Source organism: Podarcis erhardii (assembly GCF_964252035.2).
Source record: "Podarcis erhardii genome assembly, chromosome: 7".
Classification (NCBI taxonomy): domain Eukaryota; kingdom Metazoa; phylum Chordata; class Lepidosauria; order Squamata; family Lacertidae; genus Podarcis; species Podarcis erhardii.
In genome coordinates, this window is record NC_138511.1 from 62,339,344 (window position 1) to 62,352,668 (window position 13,325).

At 43.5% G+C, this 13,325-nt stretch overlaps 1 protein-coding gene across 5 annotated transcripts in view; it reads right to left on the bottom strand.

The window, feature by feature from the left end:
- CSMD2 (CUB and Sushi multiple domains 2) overlaps nt 1-13,325 on the bottom strand; it is a 506,434-nt gene that overhangs the window by 242,902 nt on the left and 250,207 nt on the right. For 3 of the 5 annotated variants that reach the window (XM_081871629.1, XM_081871627.1, XM_081871630.1), the window contains exons 6-7: nt 5,287-5,399; nt 2,397-2,474 (exon numbers count right to left, since the gene is read on the bottom strand). In XM_081871629.1, coding sequence (XP_081727755.1) covers nt 2,397-2,474; nt 5,287-5,399 — 191 coding nt within the window. Of the gene's footprint in view, nt 1-2,396; nt 2,475-3,152; nt 3,284-5,286; nt 5,400-13,325 lie in introns of those variants that run through there. The other 2 variants (XM_081871631.1, XM_081871633.1) reach the window with 2 other exon arrangements.

Genomic DNA, 13,325 nt, shown 5'->3' on the forward strand with positions numbered 1-13,325 from the left:
TATTGCCTGCTGCGCCACAAACCAGAGATTTGCATAGGTATCACACCAATCTCAATATTAAAGCCTTTGGAAAGAATCATTCTCTGAGTTTTTGTTCTTCTTAAGCTGGGAGTCAGGATAGACAGCTGCTTGTAGACAAGATGTGGTCCTTCTAAGGAGACAGATGCAGGAACTGCCTATGTGGACATGTGAAACAAACTCTCTTGCCACTAGAAATATGTCTGCAGGAATCATTGCTGCTAGTGAGGAGAGGACCCAGAAAGCCAAGATCTGATTGCACCTTGCATTAGCAGCCATTGCAAAAACTATATTGAAGTAATGGACAATCACCTTCACATCTATTTGGGAAGAAATAGTTTGACATTTTGGCTCCTGATACAATCTGGGCTGAGAAGATCAAGCATATTATATTTTTATTCTTAAACTTCCTACATTTTTAGAAAGACCCATGCCATGTTGAGAACATGGTGTGTCACTGAACTAAATATCTGATTTAAGAGTCACTTGGTTGCAGGATGCCCAACCAGTGTCTTACAACACGATTAAGAACACAAATTATTATTTATTTTTGCTTTGTATTGCCAAAGCAGAGGGAAAGCGAATGCGCCCCAATATAAACTACTGTGCTGCTTCAGATGAATTTGTGTTGAAGAAATGGGCACTGTGACTTACTCTGCCATGTTAAACACACACAATCTGTCACAACTGTAGCTTATCTCTCAGCTGCTGTCTCTCCTTGCTCATCAATCTCTTAAGAGTCCCACTATCCACACAGACAACCATGTGAAATAGATAACACATAACAGAGCACAGGTGGGGATGAGTAGTTAATAGCAATATTCCCAGCCAAATAAGTTGGACTAGATCAAAATCAAATTTTATGTCACCATCTGAATCAGGTATTATTACCCCTTCACCTTGAGAATGTTCCTTTAACTCTACATCCTGTTTTTCATCCACTAGCCAAACTACAGTCAGTTTGTGCAATCGCAGCTCGGATGCCAGAAATGAGCAGAAGAGTAGAATGCCCTTTGAAAGAGCAATTCAAAACCACTCTGGTTTTTTCCTGCTGTCTTTCTTTCTGATACAAATGCCCAAATGGAATTACTTTAAAGCAGTCTGCATCCCATAATGCTACGGAACCACACAAATAGCACAAGTAACCTTTCCCCATACCGCTTTGAAAGATGTCAGTGTTTAGTATATTGACCCAAGGAACCAAGTGAGTTTTTAGTTCTGATCCTACGTTAAAGGTAAGCCTAGAGGCACTTCTGCGCTGTCTAGGAATGACACAAACCTTTACTGCACAGCCATTCACACCACCAGATGCCCACTCTTGCACTGTTTCTATCCACATCCAGCAGGGGTAGACTTTGTGCTTTAAAATTTCAGTGATGCTCTGTGTAATGCCAAAATTTGGCTGCCTCCAGGCTCGCTCGTCTTCCATTGTTCATCACTGTTGCAGCGCCCCCTGTGGCACCCTCTTGGCTCAATGCCCAATGCAGGCAAACTGATCACACTCCTCTAAATCTACCTTTGACATCCAACTGCAAAATCCCAGCTCAGTTTCCATTCCAATGCAATTCTATGGAGGGAATCCACACCCAAGGATCGCTCCACTTCAAAATCACACACCTATCAAAGGAGTGCATCTAATGCTTTTTGTGTGTATAAGGGATCACATGTACAAACAAAAGATCACGCGCACACACACAAAATACCCAAAGGAGTCTGCTAACACCAGTAAAGGAACAATCCCAGGACAAAACAAACTGTCTATTCTAGGTCTGTTTCTAGCAAGTTGTTTGTTTAAAGAAAGGCAAAGTTAGTGAAAAACTAAAAAGCACATCCAGAATAAGTGTGGTGAATATTACTATTTTCTCCTTTTGTCTTTTTCTTTAAGTTAGGCACAGTGAAATTCAATGACCAGGAATGGGAGAGAGGAAAGATCTCATTTCAGATTATCAGTGGAGTTACTGCAGCTTTTTTTGTTGCTTGCTTCCTCACCGCTGATCCAAGTCCTCTTACATTCATGCTAGACAAATACATCTGGTTGTCAAAAAATGTGTTTGCATCGTGATGACTCTATAGAGTATGTGACAAAAAGCAGAGATATCCGAGTCTCCCAAAGCCCTCCACAGGCTTGCTAACACTATAGATTGCACACACATGGCTTTCCCCTTCCCACCCATCCAGGCCGCATCTTGACAGTTAGTAGGTGCTTGCAAACAGAGCACCAGAAGAAGGAGGTGAGGCGATAATGCAGGGTAGGAGGTGGGGGTAACAAGCATTAAAACTTGGGAGAAAGAGTGGCAACGTTCTGGAGATTGCTGTAGAGTCATGGAATGCTTAAGGCGCTAGTTCTCACTGAACGTGCAACGGTGGGTGAAACTTACACACAGATGTCTTCTGGTTTGTGTCCTTACTCGGCATCAATTTCACTCCCCGGGACTTCATCTCCATTTGTTTTTTGACTAGAGAGGTAACAAAATGGAAGATAGATCAGCAAAAGATGGACTGCAACCTGCCAAGAAACAGACTTTATGCAGCTCAGTCCATTTGCAATGGATGCAAATCAAACATGCAAATTAGTGGAAGAACAATTCAATCTCCCAAAGGAATTTCACCCACAATGTTTACAGCCTTCTTCAGTTCCTCACCCCTGAGGATTACACCATATGCACCTGATAAAATGGACTTTATCTTTTAAAGCTTATAACAAAATGTCTCTGCCTTTAAGGTAACACAAGACTGCTATTCTTGCAGACTTTTACATGTAAATTGCTCTCAGTTCAGTTGGAATAATTTTCTCCAGAAGCGCCAGATCATGAAGAAGAGTTTGGACTGGATTTGACATCCCGCTTTATCACTACCCGAAGGAGTCTCAAAGCGGCTAACATTCTCCTTTCCCTTCCTTCCCCACAACAAACACTCTTTGAGGTGAGGGGGCTGAGAGATTTCGAAGAAGTGTGACTAGCCCAGGGTCACCCAGCAGCTGCATGTGGAGGAGTGGAGACATGAACCCGGTTCCCCAGATTACGAGACTACCGCTCTTAACCACTACACCACACTGGCTCTCAGCAGGATGAATGACCCACATCAGTAAAATTACCCCCTGTTTCCTTCTTTGCCACTCAGTTCCTGAACCTCACCTGTCTCTCACCCTCTCAAAGATCCCCTTGAAACAGCAGGCAATAGAATCTTCATTGGACTGTACATACTTAGTGCATGCCTTGCCAGCATCTTTCCCCCAAAGAATTGTGAGAACTGTAGTTTGTTAAGGGTACTCAAAGCAGTTAGAAGACCAGGAACTCTGGGAACTGAGAATTCCATCCACTTTCTCTTGCTGGGAGGAAAGCAGATGGATGTGGTGTTTTGAGTAGATAAATAGAGGGATGGGAAAAGGTTAAGATACACCTTCCACCCACAGCTATAGCCTTACAAATATAAAGGAAAGGGTAAGGGAAATAGTAAGGTTTAATTTAGCTCTCTCTGTCCTTTGCAAGCATCTTCTGTCATCTGTCTAAACATAAACCTGTCTCTAAAAAGTAACACAAGAAATTGGTTCGGAACCCCCTAGTGTCTCTTCCATATGAGCAATGGCTTCTTGGAAATTTATCTTTTAAAGCACTCAACATGCAAACACTCAGACTATTATGTCTAAGGTTTTTTTTGGGTTTTTTAACCAAGCTTACTGGATTAGAAGCCCCTGACATTTCCCTTAATCAGAGAGGAAATTATAACATTAATCTTTACTTGACTATTTTTGCAAAAAAGGAAAAAAAAGGTATGATTCAGGCAGGTGTATTTTTAATAAGCAAAGCAGCAATCATGACTTTGATTTCCCTTTTCTCTTCCTTTTTTTTTTAAAAAAAAATCAGCATCAGGGCAATTTAAAATTATGACTAAACAGCTTCAGGTATTAAATCTGAAAGATGATTCATAAAGATCACAACCTGAGTTTCTTAACCGCAGAACACAGTGGTGGGAGGGGAGGAGAACCCAGTCTGAATTAACACATATGACGCCTTATTCTGAAAGCACCATGCATCTCAGACACACCATGGCAGAGGTTTGAGACCGGATCCTGCTGGTGCTCTGGATTCTGACCTCCCACAAAACCTGCATGCCATTTTGACTAGTGAACAGGGGCACCCACCTGCCAATCACCTGACTTCATCACAGGTGAAGTGCTTTCCTTTGCCCGAGTAATTTGATATCCGCAGTACCTGCAAACCCCGATTTCAGTAGGAGGCTGCATATTTAACACAATTGCAGGTATAGAGCAAGATGGGTATGATTTGGGGGAAATGGTTTCCTGAATGAAATTAAGACCCTGGAAGGCAAAGTAGTCCTGTGGGCCAGAAAATCTACACTGCTGAGTTGTAGACACAATCCACCTTCCCCAAAAAGTTCTGATGTGAAGAACACAGGAAGCTGTTTCATGCTATTTGTCAATCAAGCCCAGTATTGTCTGTTTTGACTCACAGCCACCCTTCAGTGTCTCTGGCAAAGGATTTACATCATCTGCCAGCTGATACTTTTAACTGGAGATGCCAGGAGTTGAACTTTGGACCATCTGCATGCGAAGAGGCAGCTCCATCACTGAGCTATGGTCACATTGGCATAACTTTCCTTCCTGGCAAATGCCAGACAAATTTGAGGTCTGCAGGCTGTGCAAGAGTCACCAGCCTTGCCCTATTTGTGGACAGCAGTTCCCATTGCTAGCCATGGCAGTGTGGAAAAGAATATTTCAATACAATATTTGTAGCTCTGTGTTAAGCTATAATTTTGTCTCCTGTTTCAAAATAATTGCAAAGAGTTGATCAGCAGGGTGGGGACAGAAATGGATAAACCCAAGGAATGCTGCAGGATCTGCTCTGGAATGCAGCCCACTGAGGTGGTTATGAGCAAGCAAATGCCCGCTAGGTGTTTGAGGGATTCCAGTATTGGTGAATATCAATAAGAGCTGACTTAATCCTCCCCTCCCAGACTAATTTATGGATTAGATTTGGCTACCTGCCAGCTTGCACGTTTCCTGAATATTCTGACAAAATTCTCAGCTCAAAAAATCAGCAAAAACTAAAAAAAAGCACTATGTTTAGATATCTGCATTTTGATTAAAAGTCTATTTAAATAGGATGGAAAAATGGACAAGAGAAACTGAAAGCTGCAGCAAACAATGCATACTCCAATTCTCAAGTTGGTTTTAGGGATCCCCACTGTTCATTGGTCATTCAGGAGGAGCAGGGGACTGGGCAGAATAAATCAGGAGACTGCCAATACCTTGGTACTGAGCACTGAAGCCCTTCTGCCTGTGGTTGCCATCTGACATAAAGTGCATGCGAAGCCAGTTTTTGCTGCTGATTACAGGGGCAGGAAGGTTTGTTCCCGTAAACCTGCAAAAAAGGAAGACAAAACAAAGACAGCAAAGGTCAAAATTCTGTGGATTATTACTATATATATTTTAAAAGTATTCTTTGAAGATGTAGAGGAAGTTCCTGTTGTAACAGTGTCTTTCAAATTCCACCCACACCCATAGTCAGTGGATTTGTGTGGCTATTTCCTTGCCTTCAGATGGTCTCTCTCCACCCCAGTGAAGGCAAGGAAGTTGAAATGAATACATCATAGAGTATCACCAGGAGCTGAATCTCTGTAACAAGGGAAAATGCTACCCTTCCACAGCTTCCCAACCCATTTCAGAGAATTTTAAGGGAGAGGGACAAAATATACTACAGTAGTAGAATGATTCAGCATTGCTCAAGAATTCCTAAAAGTTCTGCCATCTTGATTCAATATAGCATGAGGATGTATCCTTTCATACAGATTCAATCTCAGGAACTGTCACACCTAATTGGTTGACAACACCTTCAGAGCTATTCTAATCAGTGCTGTTTGGAATGATTTTGTCTGCCATCCTGATTCAAAATGGCATCCAGTGGCATCGAAACATGGATGAAAGACAGCTCCTCCATCTTGGGAACCTTCTCAAGAGGGGTCCAAATGCAGAGAGAACAGACAGACAAAGCACATTCCAAAACATATAGAAATCAGTAAAAGGAAAAATACCCCACCGACCTTCCTCCTCACACCTCATCATTTTTACATACCTGGTTTTAACTAATATATGTATCATGTTGTTGTGATGTATTAAATTGTTTCTATGACATTTTATTATCAGGAGCTGCCCTTGACTCCTTTGGGGAGGAAGGTTGCATTGTAAATTTGAAATCATAATGATATCAACATGCAGGGAACGATTCCATCTACTGGTCAGGAGTCCATACATTTTAAAAAATAAATAAATAAAGTTGTTTATATGTTTAGCAGAGGCAGAGCCTGAATCCAGTTCTGAATGCAGGAAAATACTGCTCAATGGTATCACTGCTCTTAGAGGCAGATACTTTGAGCAGTTATGGTTCCTCTTGACTAAGACCATATTCACACCATATATTCATATCAAAGAACTCTGGGAGTTGTAGTTCGTTAAGGGTGCTGAGAGTTGTTAGGAGACCCCCTATTCCCCTCACAGAGCTGCAATTCCCAGAGTTCCCTGTGCAAAGGCATTCACCATTAAATCATGGACCCAAAAATTCTTTGTGGGAAGCAATCTCTTCTCAAGGTGGCATTGTAGTGCTCAAACTATATGGTGTGAATGCGGCTGAAGTCAACAAGAAAAAGAAACAAAAACATATTGAGATAGGCCATGAAAAAACACACAGAGACATTATCCATGGCTCACTTTTGGGAGCACTAAAATGGCACTGGTATTTCCATACAGCATTAAGCATCCTATTGATGATCCAATTAAACATGAAACCACACAACTCTCTACTCACTTATTCAATACTATATATTCGCTTTTTAACAAAAGGAGAGAAAAAAAGAATTGCAATGAATATTTTTTCTTGGAGGGGGATAGGGAATTAATAATAATGAGGGAACTCTTGGCCAAGCCATCAAGGATTCTGTCGGAAACAAATGTTTACCTAATAGTCACAAGCACCCTTGAAAATTGGGGTATATGAGAGCAAAATTAATGGCCTTAACCAGAACAGTGCAAACAACATTAATGCGATAAGAGCTATTACAGAATCCAATTACTTTTAACCAAAGTCCATTTCAGACATTTTATTAGAGACAGTGTCACATTAGTTATATGCTATTGGCATTCTAAGACCAATTCCGTGTTTCAAGAACAGCGTAAAAAAGAAGAAGGCAATGACAAGAAACCCCACATATTCTGCCCTTGAAGAGACTGTGGTTTTCGGCTCTCATTGCAAGAACAAATCACCAAATCAATATGCAACCAAGTACAATCACCAGAATAATCTACTGAGGATGCGTCTGAGATAATAGACCAATTCAGCAGTTAACCCTCTGCATGAAGAAGTAACATATGGATGGGAAGGTGTACCATGCATCCTGGCACTGCCCCTACCCCACCCACCTCACCATACTCATGTGTTTAGAGGTTCAGAACCTTGCATAGGTGACCCGGAGCTCTAATAATTCAGGTTTCCTAACTGAGTGGATGAGTCTACCCCAGTCCAGCTAACTCACCCTCCATACCTTTGCTGAATGTATGGTCAGATGGGTGATACCAGCTGTGTAGGTTGAACTTTGGAGTGGGGATCCCTTATACTCCCACCCTTCATCTGGCTAATGCAGGCTTCTTAACCTTGGGTTCCCATATGTTGTTGGACTACCACTCCCATCACCCTTGACTGCTGCCCTGCTGCCTATGGATGATGGGAGTTGTTGTTCTGCAACATCTGCAGACCCAAGCTTGAGAAAGGCTGAGCTAATGTGTGGATAGAGCTAATGCCAGATGTAAAGAACCTCAGGACCAGGGGACAAATGCAGTCCTCTAGGCTACTCTAACTGGTGCTTAGGACTCTCCCACAACACACACCCTTTCTCCATGCCCTGCCTCCCAACGGTCTTGCTCTGCATCCTCCTTGAGTGTTTTTGCCAAGCTGGAATGTTTCCTTGGATTCTGACAATGCATCTTAATTGACTGGATGGAGGATACAATGGTAGGTGTGCATATAGACGAGCCTATTGCTCAAAGGCAAAATGTGCATTCCTTGCTCTGACCCTGCCCAACAATGGCATGAAGAAGGATACCTAGAGGGGAATGAACCCCTGGGCTGAAAAAAGATTCCCCACCTCTGGGCTAACGAAATAACGTAAGTAGAGTACTGAGAAATGGCACCTGCACTCTCCTGCCTCTTTGCATGCCACATGAACAGCCATTGGGGTGGGGTGGGGAGGTCCTCAGTAATTCCCTGCATGTTGCAGACATTCCCCAGTATGCAGGAACCAGCTGCAGAGCAAGCCGATCAGGTGCCTGGGGCGGCATGTGTGCCCTGCGCCTGGGGGTGGAGCCAGATGCCTGTGGGGGCGGGGCCAGCCACCACAGGGTGGGGCCAGCCAGGGCAGGATGCTTTGCCTGCCTCCTCCCACTCAGCCACCCTACAGTTGAGGGGGAGGTGGCAGGCGGACTGTTTGGGGCAGCGCTGAGCCTGCAGGTGCCCAAGCCACCATGTCACTCCCAGGAAAGACATGTGGCTCGGGCATGCTGCAGGCCCAGCAGTGACTGCCGCCCAGCATTTTTTCACCCCCCTTGGTAGTGATACCTGGGTCAGACCGCCCCCACTGCACCCCCTTTCCTCTACCCCTGGCAGGAACACACTGCAACCTTTTGCCTGGGTCTATTTTGGTACCCACGGTCTGCCCTTTCTCAACATTTAAAACTCATAAACTGCAATTTCCCACCTGCATATGTAAATTAAAATTAGTTTAGTGTGAAGTGCAAATGGGTGATTTTACTCTCCTTTCCTCACGCATGGAGAATGGAAAGAGGAACCCAAAGTACAGCTCATTCATGAAAATACCATGGTGTAGATTATCTGAGCCAGGCAGGTATTGGTTGAGATGGACTAATGGTCTGATTCTGCTGAAGGCAGCTTCATATGTTCAAACAGGGTAATGCCACCTTTCTGTCACAATGCAAGACTTCACTAATCCTCCCTTAAGAATGACACAAAGAGCCTTTAAATCATTACGTTCCCCGACCCAAAATAAATCTAGAACTATTCTGTGTGGGTGGGGCTTCTGGCTTGGGTAGGGGTGATATAAAACTAGTAAAAGAAACACTTTGCCTTTTAATTAGACTAATTGCTTAGAAGGCAATCTCTGGCAGATGATGCATCTGTGCTGATCTCAGAACCCAATGCAAAGACCCAGGGGGATAAATTAATACGCGATGCAAAGGAATGTTTGTGGCAGTGGCTGTCTGCTATTGATCTGCGCTGAAAACTATGCATGTCGGGAATTGATGCCTGAAAACTTTGTTGTGTGACTAGAAATTGCATAACTTCTCACGTCTTGATCTAGTTGCTCAATCTGCTTTAATACCTCTTTAGTGTGTGTGTGTGTGTGTGCGCGCGTGTGTGTGTGTGTGTGCGTTTTGGTGCATGTACCCACACCTATCTGAAATTTATGTTCTGCTTTATTCCCCATAGGGTTGTGTCCACTTGGTGGGGAAGGCCTGAGGAATTTCAAGGGAAGTTAGAGTAGTTAGATGAGAGAAGGGAAATTTCTTGGGAATTCACACATCCTTATGCAGGCCTCCCAAGGCAGCTGAAGTCCTACCAGAAGCTTCTCCTTCCTGAATAGTTTGCTCAGCAGCTGATTGAACACCCATCCTTTCATTCATGTTCAACCCAGTTGTGATTCTACAGATTCCAGTTTAGAGAGGCTGGGTGAAGCATAGAGCCCTAATGGCCATCTCAGCCACAGCTAAGAAAGAATCAATTGCTGCATGGAGAAAGAGGCAATGGAGGACACGACTTGAATACGATGAGCAAGAAGATCACTATGAGATACATATCTTAAATGAGTCCATTGATTGATAACTGTTAATTTTTACAACAAAAGACTGTGATCTCCATAGGGCTAAAAAGAATGGTGATGAAGCTTTAATGCCTAACATAATGGGCTATTTAATTATAGGTAAAGACACACAGAACTCAAGTAGCTGCTTAGCTCAAGGGCGTACTTTAGGGGAGAAAAGTCTCTCTTGCTGCTTAACATAATACAAGTTTCCAGTGCAACAGGAGGCAAGTGCTCCCACCCTCAGGAAGGAACTGGGCACTGTAAAACACATGGAGGAACCACCACTCCATGGCCCTTTGCCCTCGCTTCCTCACAATGTGACCTGTATATTTTTAAAAAGATGGGTTTGTTGAGCTTTCAGAAATAACAATATACTGACAAAACAAGTTTAAAGTAACAAATAAAAATGGATGTGTGGAGCACATACTGCAATTGGAATATGAACAGAAGGTTTAGTACACTTTTTCAGATGTCAAAATAAAATAGATCTTGCAAACGGAAGTAAGAGTCGCATATTTTTAGGTAGCATTGTCTCATAGGGGCATACGTTATCTGGGTCTTATGCAGTTCATTGATGTTATTTATAAAGCATTAAAATTGAAGCCATATAACCATCCTATGATGGGTTAAATGCTCTGCTAATGTGCCCTATTAATACTATAAATGGCGACATGTCATCAGTCTGTGCATCTCCCAATCACTGTCAATCAAAGATAACAAGGATGCTTGACACCCAATATGATGACATCCTATCACCCCACATAACCCTGCCAAGCTCCGGGCAGACTGAAAAGATCTGGGTCTACTTTCCAAGATGAAGTATTAATATATACCAGGGATGCCAACTTGAATGAAATATTGCGGGGGCCCAAGTAATCTAACACATGACATGGTGCACACATACTATTCAAATGCCATTTAATGGCAATGCCATATTTTATTATGGGGCCCGAAGCCCCCACGGCTCCTAGGAGTTGGCTCCTATGATATATACAGACTTTATAGAATTATTTACTATGATCATTACCCACAGAAGCGGTTTAGTCATGCTGGCCACATGACCTGGAAAGCTGTCTGTGGACAAACCCTGGCTCCCTGGGCCTGAAGCGAGATGAGTGCCACACCTCAAAGTCGCCTTTGACCGGACTTAGCCATCCAGAGGTCCTTTACCTTACCTTTACCTTTAACTGCTACAATTATATATATGGTATGCTTTACCTCTGTCATCACCTGGCATGGCTTTAAATATTAGTCTCAAATCTTTGTGGTTCATGCTAAAATCTCCACACACGCTGACCAAAAATATTTCATCAAAATTCCAGGCAATTTCTAGGCTTGTTTGTTGTTCATTGGCCAAACTGCTTCCTCAGCAAACTTACAACTCAGTGGCTTAGTGGCTTAAATGCACTTGGTCCTTGTGTTTTGCCTTAAGCTATGTGCTTACTTGCCCTAACCTGGTACCTTCCAGATGTTTTGGACCACAACTCCTGAACTCAGGGTTTGTTGCCCACAATAGCTGGCAAGTACCAGGTTGGGGAAGGATGATCTAAACAGCTTATTTCTTTCTCTCTAACCCTGCACCCCCAGAGAGGCCTTAATTTAGAATGGCTATTGAACTTCCACTAGTGAGTAATGATTATTGATTTTTTACTTTAATCTTAATAGGCGGCTAGTCATCCAAACCCATGAGGATATCCAATTAGTATATTGCAATCTTTAGGAAGTTGAAGATGTACTTAGATGGTTCTTGTTTCCAAATAAGGCCAATGCATCTTAGCCCCACTCCCCAAACAAGGGTGTGATGTTCCACGGGAGGAGGAATAACCTGGGAGAGAGGAGGAAACTTCAACCATATCTCTATTTCCTATCTATCCAGATATGTTCAGTGTAATGCTGGCCCAAAATCCTCAGCCCCAGGGTCTCAAAAATATTCTCTCCATGCAAACATTGGGGGTAGGCTCCTAAATGTTCAGGAGGCAATTCTTCAGCCTTGCACTGCTTCCTGTCAGTAACATTTCCCAGGATGCCTTCAAGTAACACAAGGAGACATGATGTTACATGGCTCCAAAGGTGTTCTAAGAAGTGATGCAAGCAGGAAGCTGTGAATTTAGCTTTCTGCTGTTATGAGCAATATGGGGCTTTTATCTTAAATAGGATGGGGAGGGGCGCGGACTGGAAAGCACTTGGCTGCTTCATAAGTTTAAACAACAAAAGCTCTAACCCGTTCCTACACAATTGAGAAATACACACAAACACCCCTTCACCATCCCTCAGGAGGGTTTTCTTTTATCCCCATCCATCAGATGGATGAAAAAAAGAGAGTAATTTTCAGTGCAGCTCTAATTCAGTGGCCAATTCATGATGCTCCAACAATTTAAAGAGACTCCAAGATATTTCTGTTGACCTTGGGCTGAGGTCCCAGTCTCTTTAGACTTACTTTTGTAGATGTGAGTTTGTTTGCTTTCATGTACTAAATTGCTTCCAACAATAAAGCCATCAGAAACAAGAAAACAAAAAACGAAGTGTTGTGTTCACAATGGGATTCCAATGAGAAGCCCAGCAATAATTCCCAACCAATTTCCCACTAGGAACACTGCTTGGAGATCTCAAGAGGGTCACCCTGGAGCAATTGTCCTGGTCCTGGGGATCAGGTGACCCAAGGGAGCCAATCTGTTGTGAGCAGAGTGCTGAGCTCAGGCGAGGCTTGGTGTAAGGCCAGGCTCAGTCTGGATGCAAGTCCAGACAGGGTTCCAGATGTGCTATAAGAGAGTTGAGCTATGATGCAGCAGCAGCAGCAGCAACAGCAACAGCATCTGCATCCCAATCACTAGCCTGGCTGCCCATGGAAGGTGCCATCACTCGCTCCATCAGTCTTCTAATCTGGTAGATCAGGGAAGAGTTATGGGGTGAGTTCAGTGGCAGAGCCCTCTGAGTGTGAGGACAGCAACACCTCAGCCTCAAGCCAGAAGGGTGCTGGCACTACAGGCTCATCTGGTGAAAGCCCACCTGGAGCTAACCTCGACTGCCTTTCCCCTTCTGCTTCAGAGTCCTCACCCCTGTCCCCTGAAGACAAAGGATCCACCTCCAGGTTCATAAGAGCCTAATATAAAGCTCTGGTGAGCTCCCTCACTCTGAGCAACTCCTTGCTGCAAGAAGCCATGAGGCCTTCACTTTTCATTCCCAAGCTGCCTGCCTTCCAGTTGCTTCCTCTGCTCCAGGTTCACACCACTTCTCAAGGCATGGGATGGTAGATTATTGCCAGCACTCAGTCAAGCAGAACAGTGATTTTACAATATGGTGTCGTTCCAAGGATGAATGAAGCAATTCACAGTACCTTTGCATAAGACCAACTGAAACAAAAGGGAGCAACACAAGATCTTTTCATGTCAGCTTCAAGTTCCTGGTCCTTATGTTTAAGTAGG